Genomic DNA, 13830 nt, shown 5'->3' on the forward strand with positions numbered 1-13830 from the left:
GTAAAAAAAAAAAAGTAGTATAGCCCAGTTATGGTTGGTATTTGGCAGCCTAATTAATGGTCAGATCTAATGGTAAATTAACCTTGTGGAGGACAACGAATCTCGTAGATATTAAGTTTTCAACGCCAGACTAGCCATAATTAAAGCCATTTCCAAATGCAGTAGTCCAAATGCTAATCATCTCTGACTAATCGTGGAGGACCCAGCCGGACTACAATTACCAGAAAAAATGAATTGCGCATGCCCATCAGTTCAAATTTACGTCATCAAAACGCAGGAAACGGTGGAGCTATGTTGACGTCCAAAACAAAAATTGTTCTCTAAAAATCTTCGTCGGCTTATCACCATCGGCTGCTAGATCGATAAAAAGGTCGATCGCCAGGAGATTCGTTAGGGAAGAAAAGTAGGGGACAATACAGGTGGAAGTACCTTGACCGCCTTCTGTTATTTTCTTGGGATTAAGAGGAGTTTTCGTAAGCTAACGTTAACGTTAGCTATATTGCATTATCTTAGTTAACGGTAGCTAGCGAGGCAGGTTACTGTGTGAAGTTGGCATTCGAACACGTTAGTCGTTTGGCCATCTCACAACACGCTAGCCAAGGCCCGACAATCTGGGAAAACTTGGTGGTGTGAATAAATAGTTTCTAACTGGATGGACTCAATCATCTCGTAACGTAGATTTTATTGGGGAAGGAACAACTAGCTGCTACGCAAGGCGTTTTTGCTTTTTAGTGCTCTTGGGCCTGTGCTAGCTAGCTAACCAACGTTATGGCGTGTGGAGCTACTCTGAAAAGGACAATGGATTTCGATCCTCTGATGAATCCCACATCACCTAAAAGGAGGAGGTGTATTCCAGTATCACCATCGTCGTCTTCACCGAGGAAATACCTTCGAAATGAACCCTCTCCATTCGGAGAAGTCTCCTCTAAACTTACAACAGGTTGGTAGCTAGTCAACTAAGTTAGCATAGCTTGCTAACGTTAATGCTCTGGTGTGGTTGTGTTTCAGTTAACCTACTTTGCGTTATCTAGTCGGGTCGTTACCCTCAATGATTAGTAGTTAAAGTGTATCAATAACACAAAATTGACGACTACAATGTTGCCAACTGGTGTTCCAACTACCTCTGCATGTCTAGCTCTAACTACGTTATCATAGCAAACCACATTTGTGTTAAGCGTAGAGACAGGGCCTCAACTAACGTTAGCTTCCTTATTTAACGTTACCTCATTAGCTGACTTTAGGTAACGTTAACGTAGTTTACGCACGTTAATTGTTAACTTGTATCTTCCAAGTTAATGTAGGATTACTTTAGGGTTACAACCGCTATCAAATGATATGTCTGTGTAGGTATGTCCATTGTCTAAGGTTAATCAGATATATTACGTTTGTCCAAGTTGGCCTAACTTAGCTGTTAAAGCCTGCAAGTGACTTGAAGACATTCTTTGGCTTTTGGCTCTCATGGCCAGTTATTTAAAGTGACGGATTTCATAACCTGATGTTGCTTTTTATAGGTTATTGTATGTAATAACCGATGAGGCGTATACGGTGCTAAAGATTATGACTAATAGTAACGTTAGTTATAAGAATGACATGTAGCTCTTGGTAATTCGTCCGGCTAATTCATTTTGTGATTGGAATCGGCGCAGGTATTTGTGGATCTCTTAAATAACCCCTTTGTTTATACACACAGAGCAAATTCTTCATAACATTAAGCAAGAGTACAAGAGGATGCAGAAAAGGAAGCATTTTGACGGTAGTTTTCAACCGACGGATGGCCTTTCACCTGAGTCGCAGCCTGGCATGTCCATCTTAAATGGCTGCAGTCTTCAAGGTATGTATGGTTTATCGTCGTATTATCGAGCTGTTTAACTTGTTGCCCTTGTTGATGAACAAGTGCACAGTAGTTAGAATACTGTTTTGTTTTTTAGGCGCATCCTCAGGTTCGGTCTCCCCATCGAGGAAAGAGCAGCCGCTGTTCACCCTCAGGCAAGTGGGCATGATCTGTGAGCGTCTTATTAAGGAGCGGGAGGAAAAAGTTCGTGAAGAGTACGAGGAGATGATGACTTCCAAACTGGCGGGTGAGTATTCTAGTGTAAAGGTGGTGCATTTATGATAAGTATCATTTTGGTGCACCAATATAAAAGGACGAATTTTGTTTTGCAGAACAATATGATACCTTCGTGAAGTTCACTCATGATCAGTTAATGCGACGCTTTGAAGAGCAACCCGCTAGTTGTAAGTACCTCATTTTTGAACACCACAGTTGCATGAGTAGGCAAGAGTCGGTTTGCATTAGGCTGTAACACTTCGTTCTCTTTCCTTAGATGTTTCCTGAGAAAGACCCATCCACCACTAGGACACAAGCTGATGTACTGCTGTGACTGATTTGAATTATTCTCTGATGACGTCAATGCCAGAGACTGTGTTTGATTGCAAATAAAAAGTGCCATATTTCACTTGTTGGCAAAGGCTACTTAAAAGCTTCAGTCAGTGGTATACACCCTCTCCTAAGCATTTAGGTGCCTCTTGGTGTAAAGCTATGTTTTTGACCCTTCCTGATTTTTCTACCAGTGGCCTACCTATCACTTGCTGTAAGCCTTTTTCTCAGATTTTATTTAGTCTTGGCATTCCACATCCTTTGTGTTTTATATTATTTTTGTTACTTGTATATCAAAGTTATTCAGAATGCCATGTAACATTTACTGATCAGCCATTTTTAATGAATACAGGTTGATGTGGTCAGAAAGTGAAAGGTATCCCAGGTCAGTGTTTTTTCAAATAAAGGGCAATACATAGTTTGTAACATAGAAACAAGTATTGTGTGGGCCAGTTTTGGTTCAATCCCGTGGTTGCTCTCTCAATATTGGAAAGTCTCACTTATAAGTAACAGCAGTGAAGATTGAGGATTGCTGTTTTGGGTAGTGTGAGCCTTAAATATGTTGTACTGTAACACATAAGCAACTACTAGAAAAATATCACCAAATCACACAATACCATCTCATATTTATTTTGATCTTTATCCTGTTCATTTTTTTTCCTGCTTACATAGTTGAAATGTAAACAATAAAACTTTTTAATACAGACTTCAACCCAGCACTTGTCATTATTTGCCTCGACTCCTCTGACACAATTGGCACTGCAGAGCAGCTCAGCAGCCTCCCCAGGTCAGTCGTGCAACATGGTCGGTTTTCTGCTTGGTGGACTTCACAAATCCCAAGAACTCAAGTTCTGATACTGCTTGGATGAATCGAGCACTTGAAACAAGCGATTAAGGAACATTACTGGTAGAAGGCATGCCTGAACTTTTTTCAGTCACTAAAGTAAATGGGCCAGAACATTACTAAGATGGTGTTTAGCAGTAAAACTGACCTGTCATGACTACAGATCTGAGATAATCAGGCCATACACTTTGAAATAGTAATACAATTCTTATCTATTAATGAAATATGGCTTAAGATAATAAAACACTGCATAGTTAAAGTAAGGATACTGCTTTAGTTCATTCACTTTGCCGTAGTCACTAGAATCAGGATCTTTACCCTCTGCTGCACTGACAACTGTGGAGTAAGCCTTTGAGGAGAAAAAACATGAATTACTTTTCTGACATGTCAGGGACAAGGTTCCCACAGATCATGGAATTTCTGAAATATGACATTTTTGAAAGTCATTGCAGAATTTAATATATTTATAATGTATTTATAATACATTAATACAAATATATTTCCATGCCGAATTGGTGTATATCTGGTTATTAGGCTTAACTGCTTGCTTGAGTAGCCCAACTTTGTTTATTCAATGCCCATTTATTCTCCCACTCTAAAATACCAATCATTGGTTGGTATATTGTACTAGTCATTTCATAGTAAGTCATGGATTTTTTTGTCAGGAAAAGTCATGGAATTGTACATTTGAGTGGGAACCCTGTTTAGAGTAATTAAGGCATGTCAACACTTGAATAGAGGATTGTTAAAGTTTTGGATCAAACCTACCTCCAGCCAGTCGAAAAGGTTAATTAGTCTCCCACACTCAAGGTGGAGTTTGTATGCAATGCAGATGTCTGGAGCTGCGTTTGAGACTGTCCCACTCTCCGTCTTCAGACCTTCATGCTGTACAAGAACACATTCCCATGAACTAACTGTCGGTACAAAGACCTACAGTTGGCACACATGCATATGCTTGGTTTACCTGTAGGTAGTAGTAGGGATGACTGAGGGCAGTCTGAATGGAGGTACGAGGGGTGGCATTGAGATGTCTCCGTAGGACACCAGAGGAACCATAATAGCAAACCTCATTCAACGGCTGTGTCTCAGGTGGAACCAGGTGCACTCTATAAATGCATATAATATAAATCCATTGTATCACAAGAATATAATCTTGCAAATAGCTTTACTGCAATTCTTAAATGGTCTTGCTTGGCACAGTATGGCAGATGTATGTATTCTCCCTACCTTACAAGACTGTCAAAAAATTCCAGAATTTGATTTCGGAGCACCTCAAAAGGAGTCATCTTCTTGGTTCTTCTGGATTCCTTCATCTCTAGAAGAGTCTGATGAAATACAGAACATGAGGAGTCTCATGTAAAAAGGCTGACACCGATTGCTACCATAATATGCATTTTGACTTACCTTCTGAAGCTGGAAAAGGTCTGTTTTTTTATGAAGATCCTTTTCTGGTGAAACAGCCTCTTGGATAAGCTCCTCTGCCGATAGATCTAACAGACACATGATAAATGTAAACTGTTGCTTGACCGATGTTTCTGATGCGTTGCAAATTGTTGACAGCTGTATACAATTGAAGATTATGAACGGCAAACAGTCAATGTACTTGAAACCAATGTAAACATACTGTCAAGTTGATCGAACTTTGCCAAGTAGTTCTGAAGCTGTCCAAGTGCAGCCTTCATTTTCTTTGACTTGCTGGAACTCAGAATGACCTCACACTTCTGCAAAACTGTAACAAGCTCATCTTTGGCCAGCAATCTGAGAAAGGACAAAATTAGTCACCTCTATGAAATATTCACATTGTGTCTTATCACACCCTATATTACTACAATGTCTTACTTAAGTAGCTGCATTGCAGAGTTGTATTCTTCAGTCTCCCAAATATTCTTCTCCAAACAGGATATGTGTAGCTCTCTGATCTGAAAACAACAGTACCAGTCTATATGAGTGTAAAACCGGTCAAGTTGATTTGCTGCATCAGACATTTATCTGGGCCATAATTATTTCCCTCCTTTCTTTTAGCCTGACAGTACCTGTTTCCCCAAGGGGTATTTGGGTAAAGAGGATGTCAAAGTATGAAGACATCTGACAATGGGGTAGTAGTTCTTGTGATACTTCCTGAGAGCTTTCAGCAAAGTCTGACACACTTCCTGAAATGATTCCAAAGCAAATAAGGTCAATATTCTGAGCAGTTTTAAAACAATCCACAAACTGAACAACAACAAAGAGCTAGGCTATTAAAAGAGAGGCATTCAGTCACCTTTACACACTCATCGTTGGTCAGCAATTCAACTTGCTTTTGTGGCTCCTGATTTTCCACATACCTTAGAAGAAAAAAGATGTGCCTGTGTTAAAGCAACGTGACAGGAATACTGCTGTTCACCAAAACAAAAGTCCTGAAAACAAAATATTCTGACATGGAATTCATCTTAAAATAATCTTCTTGGTATAAATGTTTATTAAATTATAGTACTGAATAATAACAAAAATGCACCCACTAGTTCAACACATAATGTACTGTAAATGTGTGTGTCTCTGACCAGAAACATCATTGTAAGTGTATGTTTTTGGCATGTAGTTTGCCCATTCATGTTTTTTAGGTGTATTGACTGAAATTATCACAAATGACATTAAAACACACCAATAAAAAGTGAAATTATTATTATTTTGACCACGTACAGAATTAAAAGTAACACTGAAGTATCCCTCTGGAGGACTTAATATTGAATAGTGTCCATACGCACCTCATAAAGGATGGCAGCTGTCTGACCCTCTCCACATCCTGGTGGTTGAGTGACTGGGCATGGGCCAACACCTCCTTCTTAGAGCAACACAGCTTGCTGAGGGGCTGGGAGTGGAAGTGCTCGACCAAGGCCAGCTGAGCAGGGCACAGCCATCACAGATACAACATACTTTAGGTTACAACCGAGAAACAACCACGGTCAACAAAGATTATAGCTGATATGTTTTGTTCAGGGACTACAAGAACGAGGGGTATAGCCAGAGGTGGAAAGTAACGAAATACATTTACTCACGTTACTGTATTTAGTAGTTTTTCTGTGTATTTTGTATTTTTTAAGTAGTTTATAAAATCAGTATTTTAAATTTTACTTGATTACATTTTGAGTGAAGTATTGTACTTCGCTACATCAAAAATCCCATCCGTTACTTGAGTAAAAAAAAAGTTCATACTAACGAAAACAGAAAGGGAGAGAAAAGAAATCGCGCCCTAAACCACTAGCCTAGTGATAATGATCAGCATGTAGCCTACAACAGGACATGAATCAAGCTGGCGCCAAGCAGTCTTTCTGAAAGTGATGGAGATGGAGCTGGATCACGAGATGCATCAGATTACATGTGTAGCCTAACCTATGAAGGTGTATTTTCCGCTATTTATTGGTTTTTCTCAGTTCGTTTTAGCACTAATGATTGCGGAGATATTCAAGCAAACACAAAACAAAGTGTTTTGACGTTAGTGCTCACCTTTCTTTGGAAAGAAGTGTATTAGCAGTTGTTTCCCCTTTTTTGATGTCTCTCTTTTTAGTAACCTGGCATTCTTGGAGAAAAACATTGCACCAGCAGCACAACAATTAGCAGTCCACTACTAGCGATGCTCAACTAAATAAACAAAAGATAGACTACCTTATGAATTGTGCAGGCGGACTAAACCATTTAGCTCTTTAGCAAGGGAGAGTGAGAGTGACCTTAGACAGTTTTCACTATGTTTTGTATACAAAATCCAGTCAGTCAAACTTTAAATTTCGTCTGACATTCATTTTGTCATTTAATTTGGAAGTTAAAATATTCAGGTAAAATAAATATATGGTGAAAATATACATATATATTTTTAGTAATTAGCTTAAACTTCCAGTGAGTCTATTCGAAATTTTCACCACACATTATATTAACACACATATTAAAAATCCAAATATAAGAGTTATGTGTATTAAAGTGAAATGACACAGGAAAAAAGTATTGAACGTGCCTACTGAAAATTTCTTCAATACTTTGTGGATGTCTTGAAGCTGTCTTTACAAACAGAGGCTTTTCCACAAAGTATTGACGAAATTTCAGTAGGCACGTTCAAGACTTATTGGTTGCCTTAGCTGCTGGCTGCAGCAACTCGAGCTAGGACCAAAGTCCTTTTCAGGCAAGTACTTCCACTCGGCGGCCATATTGCAACACTTTTTGGGCACTTATCGTGCATCTATTTCGGCAGAAATGCGTGTGCGTAAGGCTTCACGACACCAATCTTGCTCCAGCAGCGAGATCACAACAGATGATTGGCACGATGTCTTCACAGCACACCACATGATTGGCTCAGTGTATTTTACAACACACCACATGATTGGCTCAATGTATTCACATGTCGACGTTTTGCCGCGGAAGGGTTGTGATATTTGTAGACAACCCCATGCATTACTATGGAGGATTTTTTGAGTGCTGTATCTCCTCATTAGAAATTCTCTGGTAAAACTGGTTGTTCTGGTACCCCCCCCCACCCCCCTCCAAAAAAAAAAAAAGTAACTAAGTAACTTTTACTTAAAGTACATTTTAAATTAACTACTTTTTACTTTTACATAAGTACATTTTCAGATCGGTATTTTAACTTGTACTTGAGTAATATTTCATCAAGGTATTGGTACTTTTACTTGAGTACAATATTTTCGTACTTTTTCCACCTCTGGGTATAGCTGTGTATTGACTATGCATTACAGCAAAGAATAGAAAGCTAAAACAATAATGGTGAAGGGATTTTGAGTATGCCAGCTATCTGAACTATGTACTGTATAACAAAAAGTACTTTGTGAGCCTGTGTTAACTTTTGTACTACGTTCTTAAACAGTACTCACCTGAAGGCCCTTAATGAAGTTGCGGACTGAGAAGTCGTGGTAGAGAAAAATGCTCACTAACACCTGCAATACCTTGCCAGTGAGCTTGAAGGGGAACTGGGGATTCAGAACAAGCTGAAATAGAAATCATTTAAAAAATACATCAGACACAAAACACAGATGGTATGATGCAGTCAAAAATCCTTAATTTCCTGTATCCCACATGTTGGCCGTGCCCTATAATCTGATCAATCTATAAGCTATAAAACAGTAGGACGATTCTAGGGCCCAGCACTAACAGGCTCCAATAATACTATATATGATCGGGCCCAGAATTATTCTGTCATAAGGCCCGAATTATCTAACAGCGCCCCTGCCAAGGACAGCTGCATGAAGTCAGTCAGTCAGTGTCCACGGCCATTTTGCAAAACAAAAAGAAGGGAGAACAAAATGACCAACAATGTTTACCTTGTCAATGACTGTGGCCAGGTGTTGTGTGCAGGACAGAGACTGAAAGAGCTCAATGCAGAGCAGAGAGGACACAGAGTGGGGCAGCATGTGCTGGATGGTGCTGGGAGACGTGGCGATGCCAAAGATGAACATCAAAGGAAGTTTCTGGATGTAGCGACTGAAGAGCAAAACAGTTTGAGGGGAAAAAAAGGAAATGGAGGAGGTTCAGCTTCAGGTCTTACTCATTTTCAATCCTAGCTCTTTGAGTAAATGAGCTAGAGGGTTTGGTTTTTATTGTGTCCCTGAATACCTGCAGATCACAATGAAGTCTTGTAGCACCCGAGGGCTGAAGGCTTCAAGGTCTTTGAAAATGACTACTATAGGTGGCTTAGATAGCATGTATTTGGCTGCTGAAGTACGTTTTTTGCCTGGAGATGTAATGGCAAATTTCTGTAAAAAAACACACACACACACACACATTTATCATGATACTCAATTAAATACTTAACGTATCTGAACATACATCACATAATTGTTTGTGTGTGTCCTGTGGTGTAGAGATAGGTGATGTATTTTTCTTTTAAATATTTCTATTTAAAACCACTTAATCTAAATATGATACGTTTGCGGGTGAACATCAAAAAGGGAAGCTCTTTAACATTTACCTTGGTTACCGAACTGTACCAATCGCAGAGTGAACTGAGGGAGCAGTGCACCCTCTTCTGGTGGACAGGAGCACTGCACTGACCTCCATTGTCCTCATCATCATCCATGGTGACATCAACTCCCATGAGTCTCTCCAACACCTTCTGCATCAGGTGCTTTAGAGCTAAAGAGAAGCATCGGAGGGCTAAATATCTTTTTCATTGGCTTTTAAAGAATGAGATGGGGTTCTTAAATGCACCAATCACTGAAACATCAAGTCAACATTTACATTTATTCATTTAAGCAGACACTTTTATCCAAAGCGACTTACACACGTCAATTATATTACAAGGGCCATTTGGCTTTTAGCAAATGGCTTTTTGTTTGGCTTTTAAATAATTATTTGGGTGCTTAAAATGCTTGAATCACTGAAACATCATTCTAAATCCCAACATGAATCACAAAGCACGCTTACATTCATGTCACATTAGGAGACAGTACACTTGGAGACAGAACAGTTGATGATTAAAGTTGGGTTAAAACTTTGGATGGAAGCCCTAAGATGAGCATTATAAGTATAGTATAAGTATAAGTATACTCTTTTGATCCCGTGAGGGAAATTTGGTCTCTGCATTTATCCCAATCCGTGAATTAGTGAAACACACACAGCACACAGTGAGGTGAAGCACACACTAATCCCGGCGCAGTGAGCTGCCTGCATCAACAGCGGCGCTCGGGGAGCAGTGAGGGGTTAGGTGCCTTGCTCAAGGGCACTTCAGCCGTGCCTACTGGTCGGGGTTCGAACCGGCAACCCTACGGTTACAGGTCTGAAGTGCTAACCGTAGGCCACGGCTGCCCCTCATTCCCCGCATTCAGCAAGGTAATACTGAGAAACAGATGCCTTGTTTGCAAAAACACTGATAACAAGCATAAAAAAGAAAGCATTTGTAGCAACAAGAGCACACCTGCACATTCTTTGGCTTGCACAGAGACCACAAACGGAGTCACAGACTGCTGCAAGAGATCTGAAAGGCTTTGGAATGTCATGTCATGATCTGGTACATTCACTCCTAATTAAGGAGAAAAAGAAATTTGTGCTTTAGAATGAATAATAATAACCTATTATTAATAATAGTAAGGATTACTGCAACATACACACACACACAAATATAGAACTGTCCTTTAAGCCCACATCACCGACTTCCCCTTCCTTACCTAGCACCAAGGCAGCTGTAGGGATCTCACTGGCTCTCATAATAGAGGCCCAGTCATTCACTTGTGACTGAAAGTTTGAGGCACACTTTTTAATGAACTCAAGCAGGCTATCCAAGATGTTCTTGTTTAGCTCATCTTGCAGCATCTGTTGAGACATGACATTGGGATTTGGTTACATGTCAATCTATTATTGCATGTCAAATACTATTGCTTTATCAAAAGCACCACTAAATCAAAAGGCAAATAAGACATTCAGGGCCATAATGCTAATGATGGGCAAAGTCAGCCAGTAAGTAAAATATCACGTCATGTGAGCTTACCCACTGATGGTATTATCTCAGCAAATAGGTTTTACACAGTCATTGAATTAACTTTGGCTTCGAGCTTAGATTTGGCCCGTTATGTACATCAGAGCCCTAAATGTACATCATTTAATTACAGTGACTTGATAACTGTCCAAAGATGGAGATGAAATAGACCCCTTCATCAGCAGGGTGGGCAACTGTGGCACTTCTGTGCACTGCCAATAAATTTGGCATAAAACAGGCACTGTGGACTTCACCAAGCTGATGAGGAACAGCAGCAAAACAAAATAACTCATAATAGACTTGTAATAGGAGTGTCAGAGCCAGCACTGAACTAAACTTAACAGCCATCTCACACCTACCCACCTAATTAAGCCTGTCAGCCAGCCTTAACTGTCCATTAATACTTGTCCACAGTTACAAGTGCAATAGGACAATTTATTTTAATATCCAAAACCTGAATAAAAAGAACAAAAACATGTATACTACTCTAGCCATAGTACAATCAATAGACTGTGGAGAGAACAGTCTTCTTGATTAGGAACTGTGGAAAGACAGGGTCATGCTTACCTCAGTCTCAGATTTCGTCATGTCCCAAAGCCTCTGACAGATGCCGAACCGTACTTTTGCTGTTTCTCCATCATCACTACCTTGAATGAAATAGTCTTCTGGGAAAGACAAGTGGTACAAATGTTAGTGGGTTTTTTCAGTATTTTTCAAATAATTCGGCAAGACTTCAGAATCAGAGAGATAACCTTTGTTTATACAACCCCATTCCCAAAAATGTAAATAAAGTATGAATGTAACCATCTGCAAATCACTTAAACCCATACTTAACTTAAAAAAGAACATAGATTGTTTATCAAATGTTGAAAGTAACAAATTGTACCATTTTATGAAAAATACATGCTCATTTTGAATTTGATGCCAACAAAAACACGTTTTCAAAGTTGGGATAGAGGCATGCTTACCATTGTTTAGCACCACCTCTTCCTTTAACATCAGTCTTTTAACATTTGGGAACGGAGTAGACCAGTTGCTGGAGTTTTGAGAACTAGATGTTCCATTCTTGCCCGATATAGGATTTCAAGCAGCTCAACAGGCTTCTTAATCATGTTTTTTATTCTATGCATGCACTATGCACTAAACTTGACAGATTTGGACTCCTTAACTATGGAGCCATACTGTTGTTGTATGTGCAGAATGCGCCCGTGCCATAAGCACGTACATCCAATGCCATCATCGATGCTGGCTTTTTAACTGTGAATTAATAACAATTTGAATGGTCCCTCTCCTCTTTAGCTCAGAGGATGCAGAATCCTAGCAGAATCCATGATTCTTAAAAATAATGCAAAAGTTTGATTGGTCTACAGGAGCTTGGGCCCAGATAAGATGGCTGCATGTCTGGATCATGTCTAAATATGGTTTCCTCTTTGCATGGTAAACTTTTTAACGAACATTTGTGGATGGAGCATCAAACGGTGTACATAGATGATTATTGAATGTTTTCCTGAGCCCATGCAATGACTTTCATTAGAGAAACAGGTCTGTTTTTAATGCAGTGCCATCTGAGCCCCTGAAGATCATGGCCATCAATATTGTTGTTCATTCCTGTCACTACATGCAAGATTTCTCTGAATATTTCAATTATAATTTAATCATAATTCGTCACAATTTTACATTGAGGAATGCTTATGTTGCTGCATTATTTGCCCTCACAGTTTTTCAGAGTGATGATTGCCTGCATCTTTACTTCTGAGATATGAGGCATCTGTCTCTAGGATGCCCCTGTCCCCACGTTTTTGAGATATGGTTCAAAATAAGCATATGTTTTTGTTCAATTCAAAATAAGCATATGTTTTTCATAAAACAGCAAAGTTGTCAGTTATAGATATTTTTTTCTATGTCCTTTTTGTAACAAATTATGGATTTACCTGACTTGAAGACAAAGAATGTCACATTCTGTTTTTAATTTACATTTTACACAGCGTCCCAGCTTTGTAGGAAAGTGGGGTTGTATTTTGAAGTATAGTTTTGATCGACAGACGTACCCATGACTTGTTAACTTTTTATACTTCTAGCACTGTTACTTTGACCAACCTTTGATAATATCTTGCTGTCAGAGTTGAAAGTTGTCTCAACTAACTGTACGATGCTGTCAACTATAATTCTCTTCAGGGAATGGTCTTCAGTGCATGAACTACGTTTTATATTACTCACCAACACCAGAAATCTTCTTCTTCTTAGAACTTGGCTTGAAAACAAAACATCCCTGTGGATTGACAACATATGTAATTACATATGTTTATTTTATTAGCCTATATTCAAAGATTGCCCTGCACACTATCTGCATTCAATTACACAACGCTTGCTCAAACCAAGCTCGTTCAATTCCGGACTAAACTCCCTTAACTTACCTTCGACACAGATGATGTGGCCATGTCTAGCGTATGTCCGTTATTTGGATAATATTCGAAATAGCTTTGTTCCTTATCTCATAAACGTAAACAGAATACTTTATTGCAACAAGCTGATAGCTAAACTTCAACGAGTTAGCTGGATCTCACATTGTTTCACTACTTCCTTGTATGTTTCCCGCGGTTGAACACGTCATGAGAGAAGAGAAGGCTATGCGTATGTGATTGGTTATTTTGATATGTCACTTCTTTGTTGATAAAAAGGCAGGAGGGGGTTACAGTAGATGCTTCCTTCAGAGTATGTCTAACTTCAAACATTCTCTTAAAGAAAAATCTAATTTCGTTTACAAATGTCTTTTTTTGACGAAAATGTACTTTTGCTACACTTTGTTTCGCCTTATTCTAGGTAGATTCTGGAACATTTAAAAAAAAACAGTGAGTCTAAGCCTCCTAATATTCTACATCAATTACAAATCCACTGAACTGAGCATATGGGCTAATCATGCACCCATATCTTACTATAAATACTGTTGTCATTGCCTGTCACACATTTAATTTACCTTAATTTACCTATACCTCACCTTTCTTACATCAATTCACAACTAGTAACATTCACATGAAAAATAAATAATGAAATGCCACACATTTAGAGCCTCAAATACTTCTTGATTGAAGGTAGCCTAGGCTACACTGAAGTGATCATAGTTTCACAATTTATAATCTAAAGGATTTAATGTTTATGTTT

The 13830-nt window shown here is 39.0% G+C and overlaps 2 protein-coding genes across 3 annotated transcripts; one reads left to right on the plus strand and one right to left on the minus strand.

Annotated features, from left to right (window-relative positions):
* The first annotated feature begins 258 nt into the window (after positions 1-258).
* Positions 259-3089, plus strand: akirin2 (akirin 2). The gene is made up of 5 exons (XM_042072621.1): positions 259-940; positions 1691-1831; positions 1929-2078; positions 2164-2235; positions 2325-3089. The coding sequence occupies exons 1-5, from the start codon at positions 769-771 to the stop codon at positions 2333-2335; spliced, it is 546 nt and encodes a 181-aa protein (XP_041928555.1). The 5' UTR covers positions 259-768; the 3' UTR covers positions 2336-3089.
* On the minus strand, positions 2987-13288 carry orc3 (origin recognition complex, subunit 3). 2 transcript variants are annotated; one of them, XM_042072620.1, is made up of 20 exons: positions 13086-13288; positions 12889-12940; positions 11239-11333; positions 10364-10508; positions 10114-10218; positions 9169-9332; positions 8814-8953; positions 8522-8681; positions 8075-8188; positions 5966-6099; positions 5482-5545; positions 5255-5371; positions 5061-5140; positions 4846-4979; positions 4626-4711; positions 4449-4546; positions 4186-4327; positions 3990-4106; positions 3491-3570; positions 2987-3254 (listed from the first exon to the last, which is right to left on the minus strand). In XM_042072620.1, exons 1-20 carry the CDS (start codon positions 13107-13109, stop codon positions 3149-3151), a joined length of 2157 nt encoding a protein of 718 aa, XP_041928554.1. In that variant the 5' UTR covers positions 13110-13288; the 3' UTR covers positions 2987-3148. The 2 variants fall into 2 exon arrangements, with proteins under 2 accessions (XP_041928554.1, XP_041928553.1); XM_042072619.1 differs by having other exon boundaries at positions 11239-11336; positions 13086-13287.
* Between the last annotated feature and the right edge of the window lie 542 nt (positions 13289-13830).

The sequence above is a fragment of the Alosa sapidissima genome, chromosome 19, assembly GCF_018492685.1.
Source record: "Alosa sapidissima isolate fAloSap1 chromosome 19, fAloSap1.pri, whole genome shotgun sequence".
In the NCBI taxonomy this organism is placed as follows: domain Eukaryota; kingdom Metazoa; phylum Chordata; class Actinopteri; order Clupeiformes; family Clupeidae; genus Alosa; species Alosa sapidissima.